At 46.7% G+C, this 17441-nt stretch overlaps 1 protein-coding gene across 4 annotated transcripts in view; it reads left to right on the top strand.

Annotated features, from left to right (window-relative positions):
- MDGA1 (MAM domain containing glycosylphosphatidylinositol anchor 1) overlaps positions 1–17441 on the top strand; it is a 160873-nt gene that overhangs the window by 59301 nt on the left and 84131 nt on the right. For all 4 annotated transcript variants that reach the window (XM_074897020.1, XM_074897021.1, XM_074897019.1 and 1 more), the window contains exons 5-8: positions 992–1124; positions 6292–6561; positions 6956–7285; positions 10527–10820. In XM_074897020.1, coding sequence (XP_074753121.1) covers positions 992–1124; positions 6292–6561; positions 6956–7285; positions 10527–10820 — 1027 coding nt within the window. The remainder of the gene's footprint in view (positions 1–991; positions 1125–6291; positions 6562–6955; positions 7286–10526; positions 10821–17441) is intronic.

The raw sequence follows: 17441 nt of genomic DNA, 5'->3' as shown, positions 1-17441 counted from the left end.
TTCAGATCCTTGTTCTCTGCATATTAGTATGCCTGAGCTCATCGTCCAGTCCCTTGAGGTTGTCCTCAAGTGGATTTGTCATGCTGACACCTTCTCACATTTGCAGGCAATTATGGAATGGTTTATCCAAAAGAGATTTAGACAAACACAAGGAGAAGAACAGCAGCAAACTGTCATGGGAAGACCTATGAGCTGCAGGGTGTACAAACCACACAGTGCATCTCAGAGCTTTCCACTGTCCATAAATAAAAATCTACAGAACACATCTATTGTTAAATTAACAACGTGATCCTGTTTCTATAACAAACCAGTAACTAATGAAGTGTCAGGGAGTGCTGTTGATTGTTTGTTTGTTTGTTAGTTACTGTAGTATGAGAAAAAGCTATCAGAGTCCATGGAGTCACTCTGGATTTACACCAGCATAAATGAGATTAGAATCTGGAGAAAAGAGATCAGAAAGTTTTGGGGGGTTCTTTGAGTATTTCTCTGAATTATCTTTTTTTCCCCTGTACTGCAAATTTTTACAGCATTACTGTTGAACTTGTCATATTTAGGCCAGCATTAACGCCTGAATCTGCTCTGATTTACTTTGGTTTTGCAATGTTGAGACACCAGTGATGTTGCTTGGGTTCCTTCCGACATCATGGTGTGAGATCTCAGGCTCAGTTCTGGGACATTTAAGGTTTTCAAGTTCCACAAGATTCTGGCAGCAGTTGATGAGAAATTATGCCTAGACCTGTCTGCCAGTGCTTTCAGGTTAAATGTCAGTCATTGCTGGGTGTTTTGAGAAATCCTGGAGATGGAGTTGCCACTCCACACATTTTGTCTCCTTTATACGTATAGCTAGGGGGACTTGGAGTCTGTACAGTTCCCAGAGGTTTTGATGGGAGCTGCTGGTAATCTGTAAACTTTGGGACAGGCTGGACTTGCAATGATGAGCTGTGCTTTGTAGACCTGAGTCTTCTTTCCCCACTTTTTTCTCAACTCTCAGGGTGAAACCAAAGTCCTGAAGCTAAAGAACTTGCGGCCCCAGGATTATGCCAGCTACACATGCCAGGTGTCTGTCCGCAATGTCTGCAGCATCCCTGACAAATCCATCACCTTCCAGCTCACAAACACCACAGGTAAGAGGGTAAAACAACACCCCGTCCAGGTCCTGCAGCACCCAACATTCATGTACATGACTGCTGGGATTATGAATCCTTCATGCAGAAGTTTTGTGGCCAAGGATGTTTTAATTTCTTGTTGCTCTGTGTATAGCCGGTGCCTTGGCCAGGACTGCCATGAGTTCATCAAAGCAGACTACATGAATGTGTTGAGGCACTATGTAGTTTTTAATCCAGACACTGATTTATTTATTTATAATTCTAAGTGACTTTAAAAATAGATTCAATACAGTCTAGAGTGGGGCAGATGCTGCAGCAGTTCTTACAAATAATTCATTCATGTGTGATTCTGGCCTGGTTTGCCAGGCTGTGCTCTCAGCGCCTCCCAGTTAACGGGCTCCACTGGTGCCAATGTTTGTGAAGACAAGTATCTCTGATGCCTTCCCAATAAATAAATTTTACATTGATATTCATACTGGCAGTGCTTGAGTGTGCCGCCAGTTGTGAACAGAATCAGCTTGGTGACTCTTGCTTGACCTGCAATAACTGATAACTGAGTATCATGTACCAAATACTTGCAAGAACCTGATTGCAACCTGTCCATTAAAAACAATAACCACCCCCCACCTCCAGAACAAAGCAAAACCACACCAACAAAAAATCCCCACCTGCAAAGCCTCCACATGTGTCGAATATTTTCAGATAATAAGTAAATGTCAGGAAATAACTTCCAGTGCTGGAGTATTCCATGATCAGAAAGAAAGGCATGGTAGTTGTTTGAATGGTTCACCTCTCTAATGTAACACAAAGCAGTGTACATCCCTTGTGTCATCTTTGTGCAGTGGAAACAGAACTCTTTTGATGTTGCCAACTGTTGATAAGATATTGTTGATACTGTATTAATTATGTTTATTGATCTGACTTGAGCTGAACAGGTGCTGAACAATAGTTGCATCGTTTTATGTAGAAAGAAGAAAAGTAATGAGCTTAAGAAAGTGAACTATAGCTAATGTCAGAAAAAAATATTCTCTGTGTAGTAAGATCTCTGAACATGTCTCAAGCAACTCACACCACTGCCTGAGTTTCTGTCAGGATGAGACTGTAGCAAATGCTGGAATATTCCCTTTAAAAACTTATTTTGTGCTCATGATGAAAAAAAGGATATCGTACACCTGCTCTTCTCTGTTGTGTCTTTACCTTTGAAGAGTTAGAAAATCAAATTTCTCTTCATATCCACTGCCTCCTGCCAGCCCAAGCAAAGGGAAACTACCCTTCATTTCAGTCTAGCCCCTTTACTGAGTGAATGGTGAAAATGTATTTTCAGGTTGTAGCCAGATCAGAAGCCTGATGTGGCTGAATTTGCACCATCCTTTTAAGTATATACCTAAGCTCTGAACCTGGACCATGTAGCACATATATCTAGTTATTTTTTTCCTTTTTTTAGTTATAGATGCATATTTATACAAAGTTACAGTAGAGCCTGACACTAAAAGCTCAAAGGGACCATGGAAAATGTGTTCCTAGCAAATTGTATTAAAAGCTGGCAGTGAAAATGAAGCTGGCATTGTGGTGTGAGCAGGGTTTGTGTTAAATAGCACAATATATTTAACATGAAATATTATCTGGCTTACTTGCCCTGTAGATAGTATTGTGCGTAGATGAGAAAATATTTAAAGAAAAATCTTTCGTTCCCTCCTTTTTTGCATATGTCTTTTTTCTCTCTCATGCTTTAGCAGCCTCCGTAGCCTTGGCTGTGCCCAGAATCCTGAGCAGCTTTGCACAGGATTGCCTTCACCTTTGCAACTGAGGGCAGCCCAAAGGGTGTAGAGGTGCATGGAAATCGATCTCTTAAATATTTATAGACTCAAGAACTTCAGACCTTGAGGGGAATTGTTGGGTCAGGTCATGTCAGGCCAAAGGAATCTTCTCTTCCCAGTCCGTGTGTTGTTCCTCAGCTGCCTCACCTTAGCTCCTCTGGCAGTGGCCTTTGGGCATATTGTAGTCTCCAGCAAGGCAATGCGATTCTCCCAAGCTCTGTGTCAGCAGCTTGGCCCTTGCGGGATGGGATGGGTTCTTGATCTGCAACCTTAATGGGAAGGAGGTTCCCTCTGCTCTTCCTCTGTCCTGCTACTTTAGTGTGGCTTTAGGTTGGGTCTGCAGAGCCACAGGACCAGCTCGGCACCTGGCTGTCATCACCTGCTCCAGCAGGGTCAAGCTGTTGTTTTCCCTTTCCTCGATTTCTGCAAAATTAAGCAGCCCAGCAGGTTAATTCTCTTGCAGTTTTACTGCAGCAAATTGGACTTCAAAGGGAATTGAAAGCGACTCTTTGTTTTTAATGGTCCCCTTGCTGCTCAGCAGACTCCGCCAGCAGGTTTTCTGAGCCAAGAACAAAAGGAATTGCCACAGGTTACAAATAAATGAGATTCATCTCCTGCATAACAGTGTCTGCAGAATGTTAACCTCTGTCTGCAGACAGGAGTGGAAGTGGGAGCCCATGCACGCTGCCACAGCCAGGGCTCCATTCTGGGCTATGTCATGAGAGCTTGCTGCCTGGAGTTGTGCCGGTGGCAAGCTTAGCAGTTTCCCTACCTCCCTCTTTCATGCAAACACAACCTGCCCTGAGGCAGTGTTTGCACCAGCATGTCACTTTTTTTCTATGTTGCCTTGCCCAGAACTGGGCAAGATGAGTGTTGATCAGAGATGTGCACATCAAACACTGCAAGAGCCCTAATCCTTAACCGGAGCCTGAAAGATCTCTGGTTTGTGCTCCCAGGCTCTGACATCTCTCTGGGCATAGGCTGGTCTCAGACTTTCTCTGGCTCTGATGGGGATGGGTGGAGATTCCCAGGCAAGGTGGTGCATCTGTCAGTTTGTCTGTGCCATGTGAACCTGAGACCCATTCAATGTCAGCAGACAGGAATAGCTATTTGAACACTCAGCTGACAGCCTATAAGTGCCGGAAATGTGTCCTGCCTGACCATGGTGAGTTGAGCTATTGTGTTCCTGGGCTTCACAGTGTCTTGTGAAACCACCTGGAGCTTGGAGAGGACATACAAATCCTTCCTTTGGCAATTAGTGCACATTAACCCTTGCACACTGTTTCCAAGACTCCAGCAGAGACACCTGTAAAAGGCTCTGAGTGCAGGTTGTGGCCTAATGAAATTCAAGGACTCCAGCCACTGGCCTCAAAATGAACAGTGCAGGTGGCAGAGGAGCCACCTTCCTCCTTAGGCCACCTCTGGCACAAACAGCAGGCACTGTGGCCAGAGAGAGGATATTTGATTCAGTGCACCAAAGTAATATCCCAGCATGGCAGTAGTTGCACTGCTAAATTACAGCACTGGTGCTGAGGAGAGAGCAGCCCTCCTCGCCTTGTTTGTATGGGCTGTAATTCAGAGATCCAACACAAATCCAGCACAGCTCATTAACGCAGGGTCCAGGGAGGGAAGAGGCAGAAATAATGATGCTGTTAAATCAGGCTTCATGAATATGGAACAATGTCTTATTCTGCATTATTATGGCTGTTACTTAAAACATACTCCCCGCCTTTGTGCTGGGGACTGCTACTTTCTCAGCTCTGTCTGGATGGAGCTAGTGATGGTGCTGACAAGGGCTTTTAAAAGGATTTTCATGGGATGAGATAAAGAATACGAAGGGAAGGGTTTTTGATCAGTTCTTGGAGGGAGGATGTAGTGAAAAGGGTACAGAAATAAAATAAACCGAAACAGGTACTCGGGTATTCAAAGGAGAGGTTGTCTAGACATTTTGGATCAGTCCCAGTTGTTCAGCTATGCACAAAAGACAATCCCTGTGACCTGGCCTATAGCCCCCACATCTATAGAGAAGTGTATTTGATGCCTGTGGAGGTGAAGGAGGTTAAGAGCAGGTGCAGAGCTGCTGTTAATGGTCTGTTATGGTGCAGACAGGTCCTGGTTCTCTGAGCTGCAAGGGCCAGCTGCCTGGCAAAGGCTTTGCTGCTCAAAGACATCTTGTTGGGTGTGAGAGATGGAGAGGCATATCATGGGATAGCTGAGGTCCTTTCTTAATGGTAGATCTTCCCAAAGCCCCTTCTTGGGGTGGCATCTCTTTGTGATGTGGTTTAATCCCAACTGTCTTCAAACACAAACAGCTGCTGGATTCAAACTGGCTCCTCTCAACCTGTCCTTTCTCCTTCACCTTTCCATCTGAGGAGAGAGCTCTGGTGGTCAGGCAGAAGGAGCAGGCTGTGACTGGGCATGCACTTGGTGTTCTGCCTGACCTTCCCTTAGGATTATGAGAACCATCCAGCAAACACTGACATCCCAGTGAGCTTCTCAGCATGCTTTGGATCAGGTCCTGAGATGCTGAGCTCAATCCATGGTTGCAATTTCCCATGTCTTATGACAATATGTCTCTTGTTCTCCTGCCCCGCCCCCCCTTTTTTTTTTTCCCCTTTCTCAGGGCTCAGTCCAGTGTGCTGTTCCTAACCAAGGCATAAAGCAGAGTAACTGTGATTCATACAATAGCATTGCAGCAAAGGAGATACAGGTGCTCTAGTAGAAGCCACCAGTTAAGCCTTTTCTCCCCTGATGCATCTGCAGGGCCTGCCTAGAGTCAGGAGAGTTCCATCCAGGGAGAACAGAAAGCACTGTGGGGTCTGCAGGGGAGTGGGCTGGGTGCAGTGCAGGTAAGTAATGTGGAGCCACAGCAGCTTTCCATTGCCCTTCTGCCTTGCTGCAGTTGTTTGCATCAGGAGTCAAGAAGCCTCTAGCCTTGGGTTTTCCGCTGCTGATTTTTGTCTGGTTGTCACTCCTCCTTGTGCAAAGGAGGTTCATCAGGCTTTTCTGACCTCAGTCCCAAGCCTAAAGAACCTGCACTAACCACCGCTAACATATTATACCTAGCTTGTGCCACAGTCCTAAGCACCAGTGGTGAAGTGTTTCAGATGTGACCTCCCTTCTGGTGCAGTGTGAGGTCCTGCCTGCAGTGTTTCCTAACAATAACAGAGCAGGGTGCTCTTAAGTCAAAGACATGGTAATAGTAATACTTCAGGTTCACAAACACCTGGTATTTGTAAAGAATTCATGGATCCCTCCAGTTCTCCCTACTCAGACTAGCCATCTTCAAGAACAAATCCTAGAAAGTATGAAGCTGTGCACAGTCAAGTGGGTGGGTATTTTTCAAGCTCCTCTTTGTACTCTTCCAGCACCACCTGCTCTGAAGCTGTCTGTCAATGAGACACTGGTGGTCAACCCTGGTGACAACATCACTATGCAGTGCTCTCTGACGGGTGGTGACCCACAGCCAGAGGTGGTTTGGTCTCACTCTCCTGGCCCAATGCCCCCCAACAGCCTTGTGCAGGGAGGCAACCTCACTATCTGGAGGATCCAGGTAGAGGACTCAGGCTACTACAATTGCACAGCCATCAACAACGTGGGAAACCCAGCAAAGAAGACAGTGAACCTGCTGGTGCGATGTAAGTTGCTCTTTTATTTTAGAGCATGGGTTTTCAGGGTGGAGGGGCTTGATTCTCATTTCTCCTGGCTGTTCTTGTACAGTTGAGGGCGAATGTGATACTTAGCAGAGATCAGTATTCTGGAAAAGCTGCTGTGCAAGCCAGGCCAGCAGCTGTGCTAGCACTGCTTGCAGCCTCATCCCAGGCTGTAGCACTGTCCTGGACTAGAGAATGATCACTAGCTGCCAGATGTGAGGCCCTGGGGATGTATTATGGGAGCGTAACTGGGGGAGGTCTTGAGGCATGTTTTGCACGGAGGTGTTGCTTCCCTGAGGAGCAAAGAGGAGCATGTTGTCCTGTCCCATGCAAGACATTTTGCTGTCCCTAACCAGTTTTACACTTGTGTTTGTCCCAGCCATGAAGAATGCCACGTTCCAAATCACCCCTGATGTGATCAAAGAGAGTGAGACCATCCAGTTAGGGCAGGATTTGAAGCTCTCTTGCCATGTGGATGCTGTCCCCCAGGAGAAGGTTGTCTATTCCTGGTACAAGAATGGGAAACCAGCCAGGTTCTCAGACCGGTTGCTCATCACCAGGAATGACCCTGAGCTCCCACCTGTGACCTGCAGCTTGGAGATTATTGACCTGAGGTTCAGTGACTATGGCACCTACCTGTGTGTGGCTACCTTCCAGGGAGCACCCATTCCTGACCTCAGCGTAGAGGTGAACATCTCCTCAGAAACAGGTGAGCCTCTCTGTGGCAGCTGGGGACCCCAAGAGAGTGGTTGGCATCACTAGCTGTCCCCCCCTATCCCTCTGGCTTCTTTGAAGAATTTCACACGAGTGTCTTGAATCCTAATGGGAAAAGTGTCACATCCTCAGGCAAGCATTTGGCTGAGACTGGAGATGGGTAATAGTTAAAGATTCTCTGCCGGATTTGTTGTGCACTGAGCAGATCTTCCTTTATGTTTTCTCCCTATTAAAAGTCCAAAGTGCAGTCCAGTCAAGGCTACAGAGACAGGTTTAGCTTAAAGAAGCCTCTAAATTGTGAAGAAAGAAAGAGGGGGGTGTTATTTCACCATATTTCAAATGTCCCTTTGCTTAGAAGGAAGTAAAAGAGAAAGCTGCTCTTTCTTCTCTATGGCATTGCTTATGAGGAGTGTCCCTTTTTACAGAGCTGTGGCCAGGAGACTGGTATCATCTGCCATAGCAATTTATGTGAAGAGCTTTAATGTTTACTGGATTACAATTGTAATCTGTTTTGGGCACTCTCAGTAGGAGTCCAACTGTTATAAATGCGTCCCCCCTATAAAAACAGGGTCAAAGCTTCACCCCATGGTGTGGTGAGGACAGGACTAATCTGTAAGTGTGCTTGTCCATCACCTTGGGGACTGAAATGCAGGATCTCATGGCTCTCTTTTTGTTTCTGCGGAAGTGGTGGGTCCAGCTCTGCTCTCCGTCACATCCATGTCATCTTGCTGCCTTTCCAGGACCTTAAGGGTATAGCACAAAGCAGCACTGGGCTAGTGATCTGGTGAGGACTCCTGAGGGGGCCAGCTGCTCAAAGATTTTGCCCTAAACCTTCATGTAAAGTTTCTTCTTGGTCCCTAGTTGTGCTGGATCCATTGGTCAGGCCAATCCCAGTCTTGATTCTGGACATTGCTCATTCAGTCCCCCAGAAGGTGCTGTGCCTGCTTTTGTTGCTTTAGGAAGACCCTGTCTCCCAGCAGAAATGCTGGGGCCAGCCTGTTCTCAGTGGGACTGTGCCCAGTGCTCATTAGCAGCCTGGAGACCAAGATGTGACCGTGCCATGGACCTACTAAACACCAAAGGATGGTACTTCCCTTCTGTTGGCACCCCTGGCAAATAGGGGGCGTTCTGCCAGCAGACACCATCCCCATCTTGCCAGCAGGGAATAAAACCTGGGGAACCCTCCAATCCTGGTGCAGAGCTGGCTCTCCTGACCTTGTGTGGCTGCTGCCTCCAGGAGCAATGCTTTTTGCCCAAGATCACTAGATGGCAGAGTGCATTTGTGTTTAAAACTGCAAGGGTAGGAGGCAGAGAACGTCTGGGAGACCCTGGATAATCCCACCAAAAAGCTGGGCAGTGTCTTTAGCTGCAGGTGTTCGTCCAGGTGCCAGCCAGCTGCTGCCTCAGGGGAGGTGTCTTCCGTGGCAGGTTGCCCCATGCTGTGGCCCAGCTGGTGGAGGGCGAGCCCCACGTGCTCATGTGGATGCTGCTGATGGGGAAGGACAGGAGGGCAGCCTGGGGCGTTTTGATGCCTCTCTTTGGCAACCTGGGCCATCGGGACTGCTTTATGACCCAGAGAATGAAAATGGCCATCCCCACTGGAGCAGCCCATCACGCAGCAGCTGAGGCTGTCCAGCGTGTGGCATCACCACAAACGGACATGAGCCGCCTCCGACATGTGGTTCCTGCATAAAAACCCAGTGGGTTTTCTCCAGGCTGCAGGATAAGAGCAAGAGGGTGGCAGTGGTGGCTCCATGTTACCCTGCTGAGCAAAGCCTGAGCTCCCTGAGGTGGCTGCCTCCACTGAGTAGCTCTGAGGAGATAGCTTTAATTAAAAAAAAAAAAAATCCTCAAATGCAATTTACAGCTTTTCCCCATGGAGAAAATTGCCTCTCGCTGGGTGAGCAGCTGCTGGCAGTGCTGGGCACTGAGCGTGCTGTCATCCTTTCACGCTGTGCGGGACAGGGTGTGATGAGATTCCCTAGCCCACAGGAGACCTGCAAATTGAAAATGTGGCCTCCCTGTTGCATAGGAAGGTCACTGTGGAGGGAAACTGGTCTGGAGCCATCCTAAATTTGCTTGGAAAGCAGCTGTGGGCTGTAACGTGTGCAATTACTGTAGCACATTCTTCTTTGCTGGAGTTGAATTGAGCTAACATTCGTCAGACCAGCTTGTTACAGACTGTAGTTCTAAACTTTGATTTAAATGGAAACAAAGTACGTGGCCCTTGCAGTTACGGAAGTGTCAATCCAAGTGTGGCCACAGTCTGCAGGAAGGGCTTTCAGAAGATGGTTCTAGCCCTATTTACCTCAGTTGAACTGTTAACTCTGAAGCCTAATACAAATAAAATGTCAATATTCCATGGGGTTTAGCAAAACCATCCCCTTCCTTGGTTCTTGGTGGAGTTGGGGATGTGAACAACAAACCTCTTCCTACCAACACCTCTGCACCCTTTAGGTGTAGTCACTGGATTTCTTTTGAGCTTTGTTTATTTTGTCAGTTGATAGCTGGATATTCCTTGAGCATTACTGTGCCTCCAGCTCTAGCCCTGGCTTGACAGAAGTTATGCTGGGTGAGCTGTTCCCAGCCTGGCCTGGAAAGGATGCCAGAAGTGATCTTGCTGGGACCCATCTCTTGCTCGAGTGAGTCAAAGATAACTAGTGCACTGTGAATCTCAATGTACACAGAGCTGCCTCCTTGCTGTCCTTTAGGAGTGAACTGGGATCCTGCATGTCTGATAAGGCTGGAAATGCAATCTACAAGCACTAATAGTATAAGTCTTATTTTCAATCTGACCTGTATAAGGGAACTAGATACCTTGGCAGATACGGCTTCTATTTGTTGGCTGAAAGACTGCAGTTCTATTTGAGAAATTCACTGACCAGAAGTGGAGAAGTGGATCAAAGAGGCTTTTGCCTTTGGGTTCCTCTGTGCTAGCCATGCTGCTGGACATCATTTTGCAACCAGAGGGGTGGGAGATGGGAGAATGTCCCAGTACAGATAGTACTTGCCATTGGCATTGGGATACATTATTGGATCTTCCCTGATGCTCTGCAGCTCCAGACCCTGTAGGATGATTTACATGGGCAGTGTGCTTCTATAGGAGTTGCACTGTGTCAAGTGCAAACCTTGGGAGTTCAGGGCTGTTGATGTGACTTGAATACAAGCATCTCAAGACTATTCCTTGCTTGCTGGAAACTCACTGTAAAGCAGTTCGCTTCTTGTCTCTCTTCTAGTGCCACCAACCATCAGCGTCCCTAAGGGTCAGTCCACAATCACTGTCCGGGAGGGCTCCCGGGCTGAGCTGCAGTGTGAGGTTCGTGGGAAGCCCAAGCCACCCATCATCTGGTCCCGGGTAGATAAGGAAATCGCCATGCCTTCAGGGACAATGACAATGGAGACGTATGATGGGAAGCTGCGCCTGGAGAGCGTGAGCCGAGAAATGAGTGGGACCTATAAGTGTCAGACAGCCAGGTACAATGGCTTTAACATCAGACCCCGGGAAGCCCTGGTGCAGCTCAATGTGCAGTGTGAGTATAAACTATGCAGTACTGGAGCGCCTGTCTGAATGCCTGTGTACGCAAAAGCCTGTGGGCTAAGCAGGGTTGACCTTTCTTACTGGGTTGAGCAGACACATCTCTCTTGTCTGGGGACCTTTGAACAGTTTATATTTAATTGGTCTTGGCTACACAAGGCTAAGGGCAGGATACTGCATGGCCAGCATGTTGCAAGTGGAAGGAAGAGATGTTGTCTGTGATTTGTATACAGTGCTTTCTATTTCCCTGTCAGCGGATGAGTGCAGAACAGCAGCTTTACCAGGTGTGTGTTTGTGTGCATTACGTATGTGCAAAATACCTTTAGGGCATGTTAGTAAGTTTGTAAAGTAAAACACTCAAAAGGTAGCAAATGGATGTTGATTAGACCATTTCCAGCCCACAACTGTTTCTTCAGCATAGTTGTCCCAGCTTTCATTTCTGGACAAGCCTGAACCATTCTGCCTGAAAAGCAATGCTAGACAGACCCTAACAGGGACTGCATGCTCCCAGGTGGTTTCCATGCAATAAAGCTGTGAGTAACAGAAAACTGATTCTGAGCATGTGGTGTATTGAGTGATTTTAGTGATGGGTGGTGCTCCCAGCTCCACTTGAAGGTGGTATCTGTGCACAAAGGAGAACGTAGAGGGAGGGATGCTGCTGGTGTCCATGTTGTGTGGCTGTCTCCACCCTTTCCCTGCAGTGGCTTCTCAGTGCATGCTCAGCTCCCATGCTGTTGAGGTGTGTTTTGACAAGTGGGGGTCTGTGCTTTCTCTTTCAAGACTTTGAATCAGACCAGGGGAAGGCAGCTAGGTAAAATGGCTTGGTCTGGAAGGAGCTCTAACTGCAGGAGTAGTCCTCCCTGTAGACCTCATCTCATTGGGATAGTGCGATTGATGAACTCTTGCAGAGGCCGCTGAGCAGCACAGCTCTGGCAGGTGTGGGATGTATAAAGAGCAGGTTAATTTGCACCCTGGGCGCACTGCCTCTGGGCTGTGACTGACGAGCCTCCATGCAAAGCACAGCAGCCTTCATTAGCCATGCTGCCACACTCCTCCCAGGCTTGCTCGCTGGGAAGTAGAGAAGTGAGACCGGAGCGGATAACCTTGCTGAAGCCAACCAGACTCACAGACATGAGCTGCTGGGAGCACAGCAGTAACGGAAGTGTGCGAAATCCTGCAGGTACTTTGAGTATTCGAAGATCCCCTTCTAAAATTCTCTCTGTCCATTTAGGAGCGTGGCAGGAATTAGATTACAGAATGGGGACAGGGGAATATGTGCAGATTTCCATGCAGGTAAGTATGTGTAGAGAAGCTTCCCTTAAGCAAGGTGGAAATGTGCATCTTGGTTTAAGCTGTTTTGGAAGGCAGGCAGGGTCAGGCATATGGGGCATGGCAGGACATGGCAGAGAGGGTGATTGATGGAAGATGCCGCAAAATCTCACTCTGGAGCAAAGAACCATCAAATCTGCGTGTGTCCCCAGCTGGGTGTTGGTGTTGTTGGTGTTTAATAGCTGTGTGGTCCTCGCTAAGGAAGCAGCAGTGCTGAGCTGAAGTCGAGTTTACTGGGTAGTCTGGAAGGGGGTCACAGCCCTCAGTCTTGGGCTGGAGGGGGAGTGCATGACTCCCCGCACAAGCAAGATGGTAGCCACAAGCCAGAAGCTCTTCTGGGTCAGAGGCTTTGATGTGACCCCCAAGAAGTCAAAGATGTAATGAACTTCTGTGTGAAGAACAACTCAACATACTCTTTTATAGCTCTTCCCAAGGCCAAGCAATGCTTTATTGTGATCTCACCCAAGTAATGGTGGCATGGTCCATGCAGCAGCCCACCCAAACAGCCCTCATCCCTTCATCACTAAGCACCCAGCTCCAAGTAAGGGTAGACAGAACTGAGCATTTGTACATCTGAGCTATCTCCTCCCGCCTGGAAACTGTGGAAGGACATTATGGTGGCACTGCCTGTTCTGTGCCTGAGCAGGCGGCTTTGGTTTCACGGCTGTCAATTTACTCTTTCCATCAGCAGGAAAAACAAACTGCAAACCAAGAAAGTAGGGCAAGAATCGCAGCTGGAAGGAGGTGGGTGCTGTGGCCGCAGTGGTTAATTGAAACACTGCTCTTCAGTGTGGGTAGCTCATTAGGCTAGTGGCTTGCTCCGGAATTCTCATCTTGTCAGAAATGGGAATCGTGTGGCTCCTGCAGCCTCTGTGATGAGTGCTTCCCCCGCCTCCCCCAGCCTGTGCATCCCACTGGAGAGCCGCTTAGGTGGGGTGTGGATCCACATGGGCATGCACGCGTGTGTGTGTGTGTGTGTGTGTAGGTGTGCCTGTTTATGTGTTGGTGTGAGCTCCTTTTGAACTGGCTCACTCAAGGGAAGAGCGAATCCTGGGTGATAATGTGGTTGTTTCTCTGATTTGCTCCAAAGCTAAAGTTGTAAAATCAATACAGCAGATCTGATTAGATGTCAGAACCTGTTTCTGTGTTTCTCTTTTCTTTCCTTTTCCTCCCCTCACCCTCATGCATATAGTGCTGTATTGTAACAAACTAGCCCAAGAAATAGGCTTTGCCAACTGCACTGCAGTAGTGGAAAGAGAATAAGAAGACAAAAAGAACAAGTCAGCTGTCAAAAAAAACCCAAAGTGTTTGGGCTTTTTTTTTTTTTTTTTTGTATTTTACAAGCAGAAATTGTTCTCCTTTTATCTTATGAGTTGTAATTGTCTATCATCAGCTCTCTGACAGGCTGGATGGTCCGTTCCCTGGACATCTTGGTCAGAACTGTAGAACTCTGGAAGATTAATAAGTTCATGAAAGTCCTTGCAGCCTTATAGCTCTGCGGTTAGGATGAAGAAATGTTGTATACTGTTACAGCAAGAGATTGGGCTTGTCAGAACTAGGAATCTATCTGGCTGCCACTTCGAGTGGCAGTGTCTTATCATCTTTTTCCATATCTTCAAAACAGGAATAAAACTGACCCATCTCTTCAAGGATTTGTGGGGCACAATAAACAGAGCACTTTGAAATCTTGAAATAGAAATAGTAATGGAAGGGCAGAGCGCTGCTGTTAATAATACCAGTGCTATTGCTGATGCTGTTGTCATGGCTTTTTTCAGAACCAGGTACTCTCTCAAGAAAATCCCAGCAGAAAAAATGAATCCTCTGCAGAGTTGGGTTTAAAATCAGGGCTGGGTCACCCTGTGTAGATGAGATACTGTAAAGCTGTAAAACACACACTGGGCTTGAAAATGTGCAGTGCTCTGGTTTTTGGAATACAAAGTGTCATTTGAGCCAATATGTATGGAAGGAGGAAAGATAGTGTGTATGTGAGGGTCAGTGGAAAGAATGCTACCTAGATACAAATTTTGCAAGTACATAATAACAAATGGCAAAGAATATATTAGCCATGTGTCCTAAAAGCCTGGTCAAAATAGCATTTCTATTAATTATAAAGATTAGTAGTGACTCTAAACTCTACCTGTTGCTATAACTGGCCTTTGAGATGACTGTCTTTTCATGCTGAATATTACATTTACTCTGTTAGAGCCTCATAGAACAGTGTGGTGTAAATTGCAATCCTAGAACATTATCCCGCTTAAATGATATTGTGTCAGTTTTGCTACTTTGTCAGTTTTGAACAGCATGTCGTAAACTCTTGGACAGCTTAGTCAAAGTCCAGCTCAAGCCTGCATGTCTAATCACACCCGATCCTTGATACATCTACTCCAGTGTTTTCCCACAGATAGGTTCATCCTCCCTCACAACACTCACTGCTTGCTGTCTCAGGCCCTTACTTGATCACCTGAATAGGTTCTCCCTCCTTGGATAACCACCAAAGCCTGGTAGCAGAGCACCCAACTTTCTTGAGATATGTTAATTAGTTCACCAAATTCTGATCATTGGATAAGCAGACTTTTGTTGGTGCCATTTTTGTCTTTGGCAGGAGTCTTTCTGTCTCTAAGTGCCCAAAGAAGGGAAGAAGGCTTATTTACATGGGGCTGACCTTGTTTTAGATAGTCAAGTCTGAAAGATGATCCTGTTTCTCATCTGTGGGCCACACAGCAGGAGAGCTGTTGGCAGGAAGAAAGACTAGAAAAGGAATTAACCTGAGTGTCTTCTTCCCTGGAATAACATGACTTGTGAATTTGGCCCCTTCTGGATCAAAAATAATAATCCACAATCATCTGAGATTGATCTCCAAGGGGTTATACTTATTGCCCTTAGGTAGAATTTTGCCACATTAAGCAGCAGGGGGATTATTTTGCTTTATCTTCAAAGCATAATGAATATTAGGTGTAAGCAGGAAAGTAGACTGACATTGTCTTTGGAGGGGCAGTTACATGGTTAACAGGACTTCAGGAGCCATTGCATAGTCCTAGACATAGGCATTGCCATAGGGCTGGTGACCAGCAGGTCTGGCTCTGCCCTGACCTGGAAGGCAGTCAATACATCCTGCTGGGGCATCTGTTGCCCTTGTCACTTAAACTAATGTTCAGGTGGGCACAGATATGTTTTCCTATTCAAGCTCACACACTGGCAAATGTTATTCCTGGTCACACGTTGTTGACTCATTCCTCTTTAAAATCCTGCTGAACCCATTGGCAATGCTGTACATCAGGCGGGCAGTAGTCAGCATCAATTTCCCCTGTTATCTATGTAGCAAACAGAAGAGCAGGGAGGAGAGGAGGGGGTGATACTGTAAATAAGTAAGAAGCATTGCTGGATCCACGCAACTGGAAATGGAAATGCATTAAACTGTTTCGATCAACTGTTGAAGCCATAGCTCAATGTCAGTGCTCTTTGCTGGTGCCCTGCCCCCTCTGAAACATAAGCTTGGATATTAACTGCTCCGTTAAAAGCACTCTTGAGACGTGCTCTTGGCATGGAGATGTTTCTATAAAGTGGCTAGGACTGGGCTTTTGGCTCCTGAGAGCTCCCTGCAGCTCTCCCTGCCTATGTGACGGGAGTCTAAGAGAAATGAGACTGTCTGTGGCCAGAGCTGACCCATATCTGTGACTGAGCTGGCTTATCTGTCTTGCTGGTTGGTCATGTGAGCTAGAGTATGGAGCCATCTGCTAAGAGTTTTAGTCTTGACTGGTTTCATTCTGAGTGTATTTATTAATAGTGACTTTTAATTTTTTTTATTATTATTATTTTCATCAGTGAAGTTCATGCTGACACCCTCCTCCAAGCTGAGGAGCACAGTTCTTGGGAACTAACTTGGGGATAGAAGGTGATATTTCTACCCTTACAGTGGCTGTGACTTTCCTGCCCTTCCATTCCTGCTTCAGTATTGCTTTTCTACATGGTACAGGTCTTGCTCCCAGGAGAAGGAAACCTCAGGCTCTTCTACCAGCCAGAGCTCTGGGATCTTCTGGTTCATTTTAGACCATCAGAAGCTTAAGAATAAACTGATGTTCTGGCAAAGGTGTGTCTGTATTCAAAGCTACAGGAAAACCGTGCCTTCTGCAAGTTCAGTGTTTGCAGACCTGGAGATCTTCATTAGTAAAAAGATGAAAATCATCTGTAATCATGGGCATGACCTCGAACCACCAGTCTGAACAAAGCCTGACCTGGTTTGTTAGGTTCCACTTTGATGGAAATCCTCCCTGTTTATCCCCTAATTTGTTGTTTAGAGGCTTGTGTAACTAAACTGAAAGTATACATGTTATTTCTGTGTTTCTATCAATACACAGAAACCCCCTGTTCCCCTCGTTAAGAGCAGAGAGTTTTGTTCCTGATAGTCAACACACTTTCCACTTACAGTATTGTGTCTGGGATTAAGTTGCTTAGAGCTTGTGTTTGTGCACATAGCCCCGTCCTCAGTGATACAGTGTTCACTCTGCTTCCCCATGCCTGGGCTGCTAACAACTAATTAGAGTTGTCAGTCTAAGGACAGGCTGAAGGAGGAATCAGTTTTACTCTGTCATGGCTGTAAACCTAAATGGCCACGGTTCAGAGCACAGTAACAACCACAGAGGCTTAGCTGGCCTCAGATTTGTTTTAACAATTACCATCTATTGGTCCTGGGGCCTGGCAGAGGAAGGCTGTCACAGCACTTGCATCAGTTTCAGATTGGGTCTTAAGAGGGGTTGTACCAAATGTAGCTGAAAAGAGGATGGCTCCTGTTTGTCTAGGACTTGTTGGCCCTACCCTCCTGCCAGCCTCGTGGCATTGAGGGGCAGGTAATCTGACAGGCTAAGGATGCTTAGCTAAAACCTTCTTTGTGACTGCCTTTATGTTTGTGGAACAAAGCCCCAGGACTCCCAGTGCTGCTTTTTTGTAGCATTAGGTGTATGCAGCTTTGAAGGAAAACATCTTTCACAGGATAAAGCGGTTGTATGAAATTTGGCTGGCCTGAATTTTTCCCCTCAGTGTGTAGCAGTTAGGCCTTGCTCTGCAGGACCCTGGTCTCTTCTCTGCTTGCTGCCTTGTGGGGAAGTTTCCCATGTGCTACCAACTAACAGAGATTTTCTTGGGAAGTCTCCATTGCACCCTGAGAGCTTTTCTGATTTACCCCTTTGACTGAAATTGGTCTGACGGAGCATGTCTGCACGCTGTGGTGGCCAGGAGATATAGGAGACTTGAGACATAAAGCAAAAGGCCCAGATGGCAGGGAGAATTCACC

The sequence above is a fragment of the Athene noctua genome, chromosome 1 (genome assembly GCF_965140245.1).
Source record: "Athene noctua chromosome 1, bAthNoc1.hap1.1, whole genome shotgun sequence".
Classification (NCBI taxonomy): domain Eukaryota; kingdom Metazoa; phylum Chordata; class Aves; order Strigiformes; family Strigidae; genus Athene; species Athene noctua.
Note: the sequence above shows the minus strand (reverse complement) of the source record. Positions and strands in the feature narration are given on the sequence as shown.